This window comes from Schistocerca serialis, chromosome 11 (genome assembly GCF_023864345.2).
Source record: "Schistocerca serialis cubense isolate TAMUIC-IGC-003099 chromosome 11, iqSchSeri2.2, whole genome shotgun sequence".
Classification (NCBI taxonomy): domain Eukaryota; kingdom Metazoa; phylum Arthropoda; class Insecta; order Orthoptera; family Acrididae; genus Schistocerca; species Schistocerca serialis.
The window spans coordinates 143,618,146-143,634,009 of NC_064648.1; the positions used below are offsets into that span (position 1 = coordinate 143,618,146).

General features: G+C 43.5%; 1 protein-coding gene across 1 annotated transcript in view; it reads left to right on the forward strand.

Annotated features, from left to right (window-relative positions):
* LOC126426554 (immunoglobulin domain-containing protein oig-1-like) overlaps positions 1-15,544 on the forward strand; it is a gene marked incomplete at its 5' end in the record, with an annotated part of 30,619 nt that extends 15,075 nt beyond the window's left edge. The window contains one exon of the mRNA XM_050088455.1: positions 15,087-15,544. Within this exon, the coding sequence (XP_049944412.1) occupies positions 15,087-15,245 (159 nt within the window). The remainder of the gene's footprint in view (positions 1-15,086) is intronic.
* Positions 15,545-15,864: the final 320 nt, after the last annotated feature.

Sequence of the window (15,864 nt, forward strand, 5' to 3'; positions counted from 1 at the left end):
TTAAAACGCTGCCATACGATTCACATTCAGAGGTAAAAATCATACATCAAAAGTTTTTAGCACAATTAAGTTTAGTACTACAATACAGTTAAGTCTAGTATTAGATTTACAAACTGTGTAGAGGAGCAAATTCGCAAAATTCAGAAATGAAAAGTATTTTTTTCTCTTTTTTTTCAATTTTGACGCAAAACGCTTAGTTAAAATTGTATTTACAACAAGGTAATTTTTTACTGTACTTTCAAGATATGAGGGCCTTTGCAGTGAACTAGGTGTGGTTTGTTACGTTTCCTTTTCGATTTCTTCTTCATTCTTCTTCTCGTTCGATAACTCACTGCCTCTCCAACCTTCACACATTCACTTTCTATTATACCCCCCATGTTAACATGACTAAGAATTCACATCTGGCTTGTATATTGCAAGTCATAATATACAGTGTGAATCAAAAAGAATCATCCGATTTAAAAAATGATAACCATTATGTTATCTGAGATATGTGCACGAACAACTTACTGTTGGAAGGGCCAAACATTCGAGCTTTGCATGGTTTCCGCTAGGTAGCAGCAGTGTGCGCCCACATCAGTTCTAGTAAAAACGGTGTCAGGGCAACAGAGAGTGTTTTGTGTTCTATGTTTTGCGCAGTGTGTATCAGCAATAACTGCTCAGCGTGACCTTCGCACTAGGTATGGTGTGCATCCTCCGAACAGCACAGAGCATCAGACGATGGCACGAACAATTCCGAGAAGCAGGTTGTTTGCGTAAAAGGCCAATCGCCCGGCCGTCCCAGAGTGTCTGACACAGACGTCGAACGCATCCGCCGTAGTTTCACAAGCAGTCCGCAGAAATACGTTCGCCGTGCAGCTCGACAGCTCAACATGCCTCCGATGTCCGACTGGCGTGTGTTGCGTAGACGTTTACACACGAAACCGTACAAAATTCAGCTACTACAAGCTCTTCCTGAAGGTGACACACAACGATGTGTCGAGTTCTGCGATTTTGTTCTTGGCAAGATGGAGGATGACAGTTTCCTTCCACGCTTAGTGTTTAGTGACGAGGCAACATTCGATTTAAATGAAAAGGTGAACCGTCATAATGTCAGAATATGGGGTACGGAACAACCACATGAAGTTGTACAACATGAGAGGGAGTCTCCAAAATTTGGTGTGTTTTGTGCAGTTGCACGGGAGAAAGGTGTACAGTCCATTTTTCTTAGCCGTGAACACTGTTACAGAAAGCACATATTTCGGTATGCTTGAGAACTTTCTTTTCCCACAGTCGGAGACTGATTCGAACGACTTCATTTACCAACAGGATGGGGCACCGCCACACTGTCCTCTGGAAGCGCAGTAATTTTTAAATCGAAGGATTACCGAACGGTGAATCGGTCGCACTGCACCAAATGGTTCAGCCTCACATTACTGGCCTCCGAGGTCACCGGACCAGACTGTATGAGCTTATTCCTTGTGGGGGTTTACATAAAACTCTGTTTATGTGCGTCCTTTACTAACAACAGTGAATGAACTGAGACATCGCATAATAGCAGCTGTGGAAGCTGTAACTCAAGAAATGCTCGCTGTGGGAACAATTTGAATAGCGCATTGACATACCTGTGCATCTCAAGGGGGGCATATTGAACACCTATGAAAAACTATGAAAAAAAACTTTTTCAGTTTCCTATTCATCAAAAAACAAAATCAATTATATATGTTTATTAGTTTCTGAAATATAGACGTGCCAAATCGGATGGTTCTTTTTAACACCAAAAAGTCAGTATAAATTTGAAAACTGAATAAATCACGGAATAATGTAGATAGAGAGGTACAAATTGACACACGTGCTTGGAATGATATGGGGTTTTATTAGAACCAAAAAGATACAAAAGTTCAAAAAACGTCCGACAGATGGCGCTTCATCTGATCAGATAGCAATAATTAGCATAACAAAGTAAGACAAAGCAAAGATGATGTTATTTGCAGGAAATGCTCAATATGTTCACCATCATTCCTCAGCAATAGCTGTAGTCGAGGAATAATGTTGTGAACAGCACTGTAAAGCATGTCCGGAATTATGGTGAGGCATTGGCGTCGGATGTTGTCTTTCAGCATCTCTAGAGATGTCGGTCGATCACGATACGCTTGAGACTTCAGGTAACCCCAAAGGCAATAATCGCACGGACTGAGGTCTGCGGACCTAGGAGGCCAAGCATGACGAAAGTGGCGGCTGAGCACACGATCATTACCAAACGTCACGCGCAAGAGATCTTTCACGCGTCTAGCAATATAGGGTGGAGCGCCATCCTGCATAAACATCGTACGTTCCAGCAGGTGTTTATCAGCCAGGCTGGGGATGATGCGATTCTGTAACATATCGGCGTACCTCTCACCCGTCACGGTAGCAGTTACAAAACCAGAATCACGCATTTCCTCGAAGAAAAAAGGCCCGATAACGGTAGATGTGGTAAATCCAACCCATACCGTGACTTTCTCGTCGTGCAATGGAGTTTCCACGACATTTCTAGGATTTTCGGTAGCCCAAATTCTGTAGTTGTGGGCGTTGACAGACCGTCGGAGCGTGAAATGAACTTCGTTGGTTCACAACACGTTACTTAACCAATCGTCATCCTCCGCCATTTTTTGAAATGCCCACACTGCAAATGCTCTCCGCTTCACTAAATCGCCAGGTAACAGTTCATGAAGCCGATGGGATTTGTACGGATAGCATCGGAGGGTACACCTAAGTGCCAAACAAAGAGTAGTGTATGGAATGCCGGTGCGACGAGCGACTGCACGAGCGCTGACTTCCCCGTGCATAGACGAACCCGCTACAGCCTCCATTTCTTCCTGAACTGTCTCAGCAGCATTACGCCTTGTGCTCTGTCGGCCACTACGGGGTCTATCGTCTAAACAACCCGTGGCTTCGGACTTCGAAATCATTCTCGCCACAGCTGCATTTGTCAACGGACCTTTACCCGTTCGAATCCCCTTCCTATGGCGACAGGATCGTAACGCTGAACTAGCACATTCCCCATTCTGATAATACAGCTTCACTAAAAGCGCCTTTTCAGGTAACGTCAACATGCTGCGACTGCTGGCGCATCTGATTCTCTCATTACAGCTCCTTTTATAGACGATTGTCGTGCGCAGTCACTGACGTTTTGCTGTCCAGCGCCATCTGTCGGACATTTTGTGAACTTTTTTTTGTTCTAATAAAACCCCATGTATTTCCAAGCATGTGTGTCAATTTTTACCTCTCTATCTACATTATTCCGTGATTTATTCAGTTTTCAAATTTATACTGACTTTTTGATCACCCAGTATATAAAAGCACACACAACAATGTCGCAATACTGAAAACAAATACCATTTGGTCGTTGTTGGTCAGCTCAAAAGATTTACGTCAGAGCTTTGACTCACACTACTAGAAAGTGCACTACGGAATGATTTTTGAATTTGTTACTTTTGAAAGCTCTTTTTGCAGGTTTAAAATGCGTTTCGACAGGATCTGGTTGTATGAGTGTCTAGTAAGGATGAGAAAATACAAGAGTTCATATAAAACTCAATTTTGTCCACCGGTGGACATAATGAGTTTTGAAATGTTGCTAGTCGAGTATCTCTTGAGGCAGCATAACTGGCCGGCCGCTGTGACCGAGAGGTTCTAGGTGCTTCAGTCCGGAACAGCGCTGCTGCTACAAAAATGTTCAAATGTGTGTGAAATGTTATGAGACTTAACTGCTAAGGTCATGAGTCCCTAAGCTTACACACTACTTATCCTAAATTATCCTAAGGACAAACACACACACCCATGCCCGAGGGAGGACTCGAACCTCCGCCAGGAGCAGCCGCACAGTCCGTGACTGCAGCGCCTGAGACCGCTCGGCTAATACTGCGCGGCTGCTGCTGCTGCTACGGTCGCAGGTTCGAATCCTGCCTCGGGCATGGATGTGTGTGATGTCCTCAGGTTAGTTAGGTTTAAGTAGTTCTAAGTTCTAGGGGACTGATGACCTCAGATGTTAAGTCCCATAGTGCTCAGAGCAATTTGAACCATTTGAACATAAGAACTTTTCGTTCCTTAGTACTTCCGTATATCACGTCTTTGCACACTGATTCTTCCTGACTACTCTCGTGAACTTTAGCCTACTCTTTATCAATACTAAATTGTGGTCCGAGTCTATATCTGCTCCTGGGTGACCTAACTGAAAATCTTGCTGTATCTCCCTGCGTTTCCCAAGTGTACCACCTCCTCTTATGATTATTGCACGGATTATTCGCTGTTACTAGCAAAATTTATTACAGAACTCAATTAATATTTCTCCTCTCATTCCGACTACCAAGCCGATATTCTCCCGCAACCGTTTCTTCTGCTCCTTCCCGTACAAGAGTATTCCAATCCCCCATGACTATTAGATTTTCATATCACTTAACGAATTGAATTACCCATTCAGAATCCTCATATGCTTTTCCTGACTGTAACTCACACTCTGTCCATTTTGCTGCTGTCGATATTACGCTGTACTCACCTGACCAGCATTCCTTGTCTTCTTTTCATTTCACTTCACTGATGCCCTCTGTATTTAGATTCAGCCTTAGCATTTCCGTTTTCTGTTTTTCTAGCTTGCCTCCCATGTTCAAACTTCTGACGTTCCACGCCCCGACTGATAGTACGCGATAAACTTTTTTTCCTTCCATCATTGTGTGGCTGCGTGCATGTTCAAATGGTTCAAATGGCTCTGAGCACTATGGGACTTAACATCTTAGGTCATCAGTCCCCTAGAACTTAGAACTGCTTAAACCTAACTAACCTAAGAACATCACACACATCCATGCCCGAGGCAGGATTCGAACCTGCGACCGTAGCGGTCGCGCGGTTCCAGACTGAAGCACCTAGAACCTCTCGGCCACTCCGGCTGGCTAAGTTCTTATGTTGGTGGTGGTGGTGGTTAGGGTTTAACGTCCCGTCGACAACGAGGTCATTAGAGACGGAGCGCATGCTCGGGTTAGGGAAGGATTGGGATGGAAATCGGCCGTGCCCTTTCAAAGGAACCATCCCGGCATTTGCCTGAAACGATTTAGGGAAATCACGGAAAACCTAAATCAGGATGGCCGGAGACGGGATTGAACCGTCGTCCTCCCGAATGCGAGTCCAGTGTGCTAACCACTGCGCCACCTCGCTCGGTCTAAGTTCTTATGTTCTCTGAGGCTATAGATACTGCGATAATGAAGAGGAAAAGGATATATCTGAAAAGGGCAGTCACAGAAGATGGGGAGAAAAACATAGGCACGAAGAAGGTTACTGTCAAACGACCATGCGTAACAGAAGACATACTTCAGTTGATGGACAAAAGAAGGGAGTACAACAATGTTCAGGAAAATTAAAGAATACACAAATACAAAGCTAAAGTGAAGTAGCTGCATTAAAAAGGTGAAGGAACCGAAAAGGAAATGACTGTCGGAAGGGCTGACTTAGCATACAGAAAATTCAAAACAACGTTCGGTGAAATTAAAAGCATGTGCGGTAACATCAGTGCAATGGGAATTCCACTGTTAAATGCAGAGGAGAAAGCCGATAGATAGATCGCGCGTTTGTATGAGGGGGAGGACTTATCTGATGACGTGACAGATGAAGAAACAGGAGTCGCTAGGGAAGAGACAGGAGATTTTAAAAGAGCCCTGGAAGACTTAAAATCAAATAAGGCAGAAGGGAAAAATAACATTCCATCGAAATTATTAAAATCATTGGGGGAAGTGGCAACGAAACGACTATTCACATTGGTGTGAGGCATGTCTGAGTGTGACGACAAACCATCAGATTTCAGAAAAACATCATTCACCTGATTCCAAGCCATCAAGAGCCGACAAGTGCGAGAATTATGGCACAAACAGCTCATGCATTCAAGTTGCTGACAAGAATAATATACAGAAGATTGGAAAAGGAAAATGAGGATCTGTGATGACGAACAGTTTGTCTTTAAGGAAGGTGAAGACACCATGAGGCAGTTCTGACGTTGTGGTTGATAATAATAGCGCGACTGAAGAAAAGACAAGATACAATCGTAGGATCTGTCAAGCTGGAGAAAGCGTTCTACAATCTAAAATGGTGCAAGTTTTTCGAAATTCTCAGAAAAGTAAGGGATGGAGTGGGTCTTCACGTACTTTACTGGCTGAATAAGATGTGCGGCCATTATATTAGCTTGGTCTTTTTCATTTGCTAACTGACAGAATTCCAGATCACTGCAGAGGGTAGCAGAAATGAATATTCAAAAAAATCCCAGAAATGTATTTCATGTTCAAAATTACACTCGTATGTCCCAAAGATACTGTTGTCTGAAACGCTAAAATTCCATTTAATACAGTCTTCGCTACCGTAACCAATTCACTTTCAGTTACAGTTAATTCATTTTGTATTACTTTCGCGTTTGCTTTATCCGCTGTAATCGAATTCACAAAGTATGCTGACGCATGTCCCACGAGGAATGTTCAGTACTCACAAGGGAACCTCCCCATCGCACCCCCCCCTCAGATTTAGTTATAAGTTGGCACAGTGGATAGGCCTTGAAAAACTGAACACAGATCAATCGAGAAAACAGGAAGAAGTTGTGTGGAACTATGAAAAAAAAATAAGCAAAATGTACAAACTGAGTAGGCCATGTGCAAGATATGCAAAGGACAGAATGAGCTCAGGAGCGCCGTGGTCGCATGGTTAGTGTGAGCAACTGCGGAACGAGAGGTCCTTGGTTCAAGTCTTCCCTCGAGTGAAAAGTTTATCTTCTCTGTTTTCGCAAAGTTATAATCTGTCCGTTCGTTCATTGACGTCTCTGTTCACTGTAATAAGTTTAGAGTCTGTGTTTTGCGACCGCACCGCAAAACTTTGCTATTATTAGACGAAAGGACGTGCCTCTCCAATGGGAACCGAAAACATGTGATCGCAAGGTCATAGGTCAACCGATTCCTCCACAAGAAAACACGTCTGATATATTGTATACGACACTGGTGACGGCATGTGCGTCACATGAGGGGAATATGTTGTCGATCCACCTAACTGTACACTTGGCGAATGGGTAAAAAGATTCTTCTACCTTGCCCGATTTAGGTTTTCTTGTGGATGTGATAATCACTCCCAAAGGACGGAAAGATAATAATTATCTGAAAATAAAAAATTAAAATTTTCACTCGAGGGAAGACTTGAACCAAGGACCTCTCACTCCGCAGCTGCTCACGCTAACCACGGGACCACGGTGCCCCTTGCTTCGGGTTATCCTAGATGTTGCCTATCATGCACATGGACTACTCAGTTTGTATATTTTGCTTATTTTTATCATAGTTCCAAACAACTTCTTCCTGTTTTCTCGATTGATCTGTGTTCAGTTTTTCAAGGCCTATCCACTGTGCCAACTTATAACTAAATCTGAGGGGGGTGCGATGGGGAAGTTCCCTTGTCAGGAACACGACAGGAACGCTCAAATGAAGCAAAAAGCTTCATATGGACATATGAGAAACTTATTTCCAAAAGGTACCAAATCTGAAAATTTGAAAAATGAGATGATATGTGGCTGCACTACTTAAAACCATTCTTTTGTAACAAGAACTGTATGCCAAAACGTACCATATATGTTACATATTTCCCCTTAAGACTTCTTGTTCATGGCGAAGAGTACCAAATCCAGTTTTAAATCGTTTACAAGAAGTACCACACACCGACAGCCAATGTTGCTCTTCTTGATAATGACGTCACAGTCAACATGGCCGACATTTATTTACATGATATTGTATGTTGTAAGAACGTGTCTGGCAGTTTTCTATGTTCTGTGTGAGTTTTTAATTAAATTATCGAGTTTGATACGTCAGATGAATGCAGTGAATCACCAACAGGAACTCCGGAGTAACAGTTCCCGAAATTAATTTTCTGCCGAAAGGTACCAAATAAACTTTTATTTATGCAGTATCAATTAAACAAACATTTAACACAGATACTTTGTGTAATGTGTCTCAATATCTGTCTGAATATAAAAACAAAGAAACGAAACATATCGTGATTCTACTGTGTTTGTAAAACGTTTTTTTTCTCTCCTGTTAAATCAGATTTTATGAATGTGGTACCTTTTGCAGATGAGTATCTCATACGTCCTATTTCTAACGCTTTCCGGGATGGAATATATTTACTGTACACTGGGTTTTGAGCTAGTGGCTCGTAGGTACATGTCTTATCTACTCAACCTCTTTCACGTTTAATTCTAGCTCAACCTATCTTGTTGCTGTTAACCTCTCTGCTCTATCCTTATGCCACCAAACTAGCGCGCTGAACGTACAGTTGAGCACGAACCTCAAAATAGTAATGTTGATTAGTAATCTGTCTTCAAGGGACACACAGAAGATACACAATTCAATTAATACCGGGAAAAGGCAATCATGATCGCTTTGAATCTTGATTTGCTCGACCCAGTTTCTTTCACTCTCAGTGAAGTTGGACCCTTCCATTGCATGGACTGGCGCTTAGTTACTGGATCATAAGCGAAAAAGCAATATTTGTCACATGTTATCAATCTTTAATCAGGCCCATTTTAGTGGTATTCAAAGTGTCGGTACAAACATTTACACGAGCTTCTTCTTGACCCATCCCGAGAATTTCCGGAACCAGTTTCGCACACATTTTTGTCACGTTAAACTGGTTATGTAAGATTTGCCTTGTGTAGTTTTATCAGTTCATGCAGTTTCAGGACTATCAAATAACCAAATACTCAATCGACACTGATTACCTACTTTTTTGATATTTTCATCCGTTTTTGACACTGAATGGTGTCCCGGGCGGGAGTCATCTTGAACGGCTTCTGGGCCAACTTGGAAACGCTTGAAGCACTTGAAAACTGGCGTATGTGATAAACAGTACTCGCTAGACACTTCTTTTAGTAAAAAATAGGTTCCAAAATCCTTTTTTCCAAGTTTCATGTAAAACTTCACGGCAAGTCGTCGTTCCATTATTACAGTTACTTATTTACTGGCAAACAAGCAAGAGCTGTTACACAAACACAGGCCACGGCCACACATATTAGTGCACAGACACCACAGCTAGTGGTCGTTCATCTTTAAGCGCATCGGCGTGGTGTGGGCGCCTTGCAACGGTTCACGCACCCCCCCCCCCCCCCCTCCCCCATCGCCGAGGTTCCAGTCCTCCAAAAAATGGTTCAAATGGCTCTGAACACTATGGGACTCAACATCTGAGGTCATCAGTCCCCTAGAACTTAGAACTACTTAAACCTAACTAACCTAAGGACATCACACACATCCATGCCCAAGGCAGGATTCGAACCTGCGACCGTAGCTGTCGCGCGGTTCCAGACTGAAGCGCCTAGAACCGCTCGGCCACACCGGCCGGCTCGAGTCCTCCCTCGGGCATGTGTGTGTGTGTGTGTGTGTGTGTGTGCGTGTGGTCGCCAATGCATTGGCGTTCAACTTCTCATCCTCAGCAAAGGAAGTGCTTGAGGCCAAGGGATTCGCCCATGTGGAATTGCAGCTGGCTTTGTTAACTTGCCGGCGATGTAGCCATTTTGATATTGTTATAAAGTAGCGTTTTAATTATGGTTTCACCGGCCGACATTACGTGGGCAGAAGTGTTTAGTAGTCGTCCCATGTGCGGCACTTATTTTATTACAAGGAGCTGACCACCACCACCACCACCACCACTATCATCATCATCATAAGAAGGAGAAGAAGAAGAATAAATGTCGCCAGTGGACGACCTCTCCCTTAAAAAAACGGAGCGAGCAGTGTGATGGGACAAAATTAATGTCTGGCCTTAAAGCTGAACTGGAATATGGGCTACTTCAAGATTTTTTCCCTAATCAGAGTTACAGATTTCTAAATGTTATTGAATTATGCAGGTTCTAAAATTTCCAAGGGTGACACTTCTTTTGGAAGAGCTGTACTTGCAGCAGGAAGTTAGTAATTCTCAGTTTCGTTTCTTTCTCTGTTCAATAAAAACTCCGGTTTCTTTTTAACATGGTGCACATTTCTTTCTCTCAGGTTTTGTCCCCCCCAAGAGTCAGTCTAACCTTTTCAATTTTTTTAATAATATCAGATGAATGTGGGCTGGGGGTAAGGAATGGAAGAGGAAGCCGCCTGATAGATTTTTGCACAGAGCATAACTTAATCACAGCTAACACTTGGTTTAAGAACCAAAGAAACTTGTATGCGTGGAAGAGTCCTTAGACAGTGGAAGGTGTGTCCACTGGGGGACGAACCACACAATAACCCTAGGTTCGATGTGGGGCGGCGGCGGGGTGGGTGGACTGCTGTGGGGTTGGGAACCACTGAGGGCTACAGCGAGACGAAGCCTCTCCATCGTTTCTAGGCTCCCGGTTTAATACACACAATACTGTGATTCACACAATCAAATGCCTCGGATAGATCACACAAAATGCATACCGGTGCTATTGTGTTGTTTAATGCTTGTAATATCTGGTGTGTGAACATGTGAATGGCATTCTCAGTAGAGCAACCCTTCTGAAACCCAAACTGTGACTTGCTGAGGATATAATTGTTGCCAAGGCGAGACACTATTCTAGAATACATCACCTTCTCAAAAATTTTGTAAATGATGTCAGCAGTGAAAGAGGTCGGTAGTTACTGACGTCTCTCTTATCACCTTTCTTAAAGAGGGGTTTAACAATGCCATATTTCAGTCTCTCTGTAAAAAGGCCTTGTGTTAGTGATGCATTAGGTATTTCGGACAATATCGGACTTATTTTATGGGAAAGAATCTTTAGTACTCTACTGGAAACACCATCAAAACCAGAAGAGCTTTTATTCTTGAGAGAATGTATGACCCTCTTAATTTCAGAACTAGAAAGTGGTGGTACAAACATATGCTTTAATTTTATGAGAGTTATTTCTTCAACATATTACTGTGATATTTCTTGTGAACTGTTGGTCCCTATTCTTGCTACTATGTTTAACAAATGATTATTAAATACGTTTGCTACCAGTGACTTGACATTTGCAACACTTCCATTCAAGACATTTACAACCCTTCCATTCAATTCAGTAGTAATGTGATCCTCTCCTGTAGTTGGCTGTCCTCTATCTTGCGTCACTGTATTCCATACTGCCTTAACTCTGTGGTCAGACATACCGATTTCTGACATTATGTGCAAGTTCCTTGACTTTTTAATAACATTTCTTAGTAATTTTGAGCACTTTTTGTAGTGCGCAGCTACTGCAGGGTCTCTACTTGTTCTTACCAAAAGATACGAGGCGTGTTTTCTTAAGTAAATACCGTTTTGAAATTAAAAAAAGACGTGCTAAGACATCTCAATAATTTTACTTTTACATGAAAGCCTATAAGTTAATATTCTTTTCTACATAATTTCTGTCAATATTGAGGCACTTGTCATAACGTTGTACCAGTTTTTGAATACCCTCCTCATAGAAGCCTGCCGCCTGACTTGTTAACCACTGCATCACCACTGTTTTGACTTCGTCATCGTCTCGAAGACGCTGACCGCCCAGGTGTTTCTTCAAGTGCAAGAACAGATGGCAGTCACTGGGTGCAAGATCAGGGCTGTACGGAGGATGATCTGGAGATTCCCATCGAAAAGATGTGATGAGATCTTTGGTCTGATTCGCCACATGAGGACGGGAATTGTCTTGCAGCAGAACGATGCCCTTTCTCAACTTGCCACGTCTTTTGTTCTGAATTGAACGGTGCAGATTGTGCAATGTGTTACAGTAAGCTGCAGGCAGAAATTCCTCAAGCAATACCCCTTTTCAGTGCCAAAAAATTGTGCATATGATTTTTAGGGCACAAATTGTTTGCTTAAACTTCACATTTCTGGGTGAATCTGAATGTCGCCATTCCATGGACTGTTGCTTTGATTCTGGTGTGACGTAGGCCACACCTGTTTCTTCGCCCGTAACAATTTGGCTTAAGAAATCGTCACCGTCGTTGTGGTACCGCTCAAGCAAAGTCAAAGCACTGTCTAAACGTTTGGTTTTGTGCACATCCGTCAACATTTTCGGTACTCAACGTGCGCACAATTTTTGGTAGTTCAGGTGCTCGGTCACAATACCATACGAAACACTATGAGAAACATTAGGAAAGTCATCCCGCAAGGAGGAAATCGTAAAGCGTCTGTTTTCTCTCACCTTATTGTCCACTTCCTGCACAAAACTTTCATTAATGACCGAAGGACGCCCACTCCGTTGTTCATCGTGCACATTTGTGCGGCCATCTTTAAATGCTCTCACCCACTTTCTTACCATTCCATCGCTCATAATGTTTTCTCCGTAAACTCCACAGATCTCACGATGAATATCAATAGCTTTTAGGCCTTTAGGGAACTTCCCCATCGCACCCCCGTCAGATTTAGTTGGCGCAGTGCATAGGCCTTGAAAAACTGAACACAGATCAATCGAGAAAACAAGAAGAAGTTGTGTGGAACAATGAAAAAATAAGCAAAATATACAAACTGAGTAGTCCATGCGCAAGATAGGCAACATCAAGGACAGTATAAGCTCAGGAGCGCCGTGGTCGCATGGTTAGTGTGAGCAGCTGCGGAACGAGAGGTCCTTGCTTCAAGTCTTCCCTCGAGTAAAAAGTTTACTTTCTTTATTTTCGCAAAGTTATGATCTGTCCGTTCGTTCATTGACGTCTCTGTTTACTGTAATAAGTTTAGTGTCTGTGTTTTGCGACCGCACCGCAAAACCGTGCGATTACTAGACGAAAGGACGTGCCTCTCCAATGGGAACCGAAAACATTTGATCGCCAGGTCATAGGTCAACCGATTCCTCCACAGGAAAACACGTCTGATATATTCTATACGACACTGGTGACGGCATGTGCGTCACATGACAGGAATATGTTGTCGACCCACCTAACTTGTACACTTGGCGAATGGGTAAAAAGATTCTTCTACCTTGCCCGATTTAGGCTTTCTTGTGGATGTGATAATCACTCCCAAAAAAGTGATGAAAACATAAGAGTTTGTCACAAACTGCAACAAATGAATGCAACAGTTTCACTGTCGCATAGTTTTCCCTGTGCTCTGTCTAAACATATGTTTTTTACGTTTCCAAATGTTTCCGTGTGTAGACCGTCAAATCCTGCATATGTCCAAGCAAATCTGAACAAGTCCTGGAATTTTGGAGAGCGAAGTTGATTATGTGTGAGTGCCTGAACTTTGATAATTGTCTGAAAATAAAAAATTTAACTTTTCCCTCGAGGGAAGACTTGAACCAAGGACCTCTCGTTCGGCAGCTGCTCACGCTAACCACGGGACCTCGGAGCTCCTGAGCTCACATTATCCTTGATGTTACCTATATTGTGCATGGACTACTCAGTTTGTATATTTTGCTTATTTTTTTCATAGTTCCACACAACTTCTTCCTGTTTTCTCGATTGATCTGTGATCAGTTTTTCAAGGCCTATCCACTGTGCCAACTTATGTGAGGTTTGTCCGGAAAATACGTATAAAAGTTGAATAATGTCTTTAGTTACAAGTTGCAGTCACGGCCAGGTGGGACTACTGCTGTAATCAATCCCATCAACGCTCAGTTCGAGTCAGAGCACTCTGCGTGGAGGTGGGAGTGTGCGGCAGCTTGTTGACAGTCACCCTTTGTCTCCTGCCGTAGGCACGGAGCTCTCTCTGATTGAGGAACAGCACGTCAACACCTTGCAAAGGTAGGCAAGAATGGCCGTGAGACTATTGTGTGCTTGAAACAGGTTTAGGGAGACAATTCTCTGAACGAACCGACCGTGAACAAGTGGTTAAAAAGGTTCCACGATGCAACGGTCACCCTCGCCCAGGACGCCCGTCGACATCGAGTTCCGATGCAGATGTTGAACGAATTCGGGCTTGTGTTCTTAAAGACCGTAGATTGACAGTCAGAATGATTGCTGACGAGCTGTCAGTCCCCAAAACAATCCTTCACGAAATCCTGACACAAAAACTTGAAATGAAGAAATTGTGTGCGAAAATCGTACCGAAGCTCTTGACGCCAGAACAGAAAGCAAAGAGGGTCGAGTGCTGTGAGGATTGGTTGGAAGCAGAGGAACAAGGGGACTTTCTCAACCGAGTCATCACTGGAGACGAGTCCTGGTTTTACGAATTCGTTGTGGAGCTCAAATCTCAAAGCGAGGAATGGAAACTAGCAGGAGAACCGAGAACAAAAAAGTCGCGAAAATCAAGGTCCAATGTGAAGACAGTGTTGATTGTACTCTTTGATTCTAGGGGCATTGTTCACAAGGAATTTGTCCCTCCCGGCCAGAGAGTGAACGGAAATTTTTACCTTGAAGTTCTGACACATGTCAGAGCCCGTGTGGCCCCAGTTCGCCCGGAGTTGGCAAAAGGGGGCAGGTGGATCCTCCATCACGACAATGCGCCCGCTCACACGTCGCTCGTTGTGCGCGAGTTTTCGATCCGAAGCTCAACCACCGTGACAGACCACCCGCCTTATTCACCCGATTTAGCCCCATGTGACTTCTTCACGTTCCCGAAATGCAAAATGGTGCTTCGGGGGCGGCACTTGGGAGATGTGGAAGCCATCGAGGCGGAAATGGCACGGCAACCGAACAAAATCACAACTGAAGACTCCGAGCAATGTTATCAACAGTGGAAACGACATTGGCAGAAGTGTATCGCGTCTCAGGGGGGGGGGGGGGGGGGGGTGCGGCGGCGATGGGGAGGTTCCCCTGTAATAAATCTTATAACAGCCCGTACTTCACAGTCGGCGGGACTCACGATTATCGGAGGCACCTTAAACACTCAGTACACAACGTAAACAAGGAAGAATCAGACTGTAATGGCGCCAGTGCGTAGACAACAGATGTAGGAACCCAGTGCGCATGCGCAGAACGCCGACCGCAGCTCTGCGGTCGCAGTGTGACAAAACGCTACTTAAAAAAAACACGCCTCGTACACTTCCCTTTCAGAAGATACTTTAATCCCCTCAGTGATCCATGGTTTTTTACATGGCTGTTTAATGTCCCTTCTTATTAGCTTATGCAGGAAGCTATTTTGAAATACCCTGGCCACCTCTGTTTTAGAGCCACGCCTCCTGACGAGTGTACACGTGAAGAATGTAGTGGTATGGCGGTTGCAGGTGCGAGAGTGGACTTCGGGCAACGACACGGTGCGCTCCAAGATGGAGATCGACCCGGCGATGCAGCGCGACGCCGGCTACTACGAGTGCCAGGCGGACAACCAGTACTCCGTGGACAGCCGGCGCTTCCGCACCGACTACGTCGTCTACACCTTCTAGCCTACCAATACACTGCGCCGTATTTCCCTAACAGACCACCTCGGGACCACTACCATTGCAGGACGCGATTTGGACACATGTTTTCCTGCCTCATCTGCATAGAATCAGTGTCAATGTGGCACCATGTTGCGCCTGTAACCATTATTCCATTATAGATCTAAACTGTCTGTTGTTTCTTTCTACCAAGTATTAAGCTGTGCCAGAAAAAAAAAAGAAAAAAAAAAAGAAAAAAAAAGAAATATGTAGCGGTTAAGTTCATCCAGTTACCACACAATGTAGTTTCACACTTCAGTGATAACAATGTGCAAGTTATTAAAGCGATCACTGAATTTACTTCAATTTTACTATTTTAATTCTATTGTAGTTAATTTATAGATACAACACTCAGACGGAACATATTCTGCGCTGTTTCAAAGTGTGTTTTATGTGATATGTGTTTTAATCTGCACATTCCAGCTGGTTCACCGAAAGATTTTTGTTCTGAAAACTTTATTCTAACAAGGTAATGTAATGTCTCTTAAATAATTGTAACTTGTAGCTGTCAACAACCAAACAGGATGAACTTATTGTCTTATGGACCAAAATTCAATAAAATATTAAAGAAAGTGCATTGTCTTGA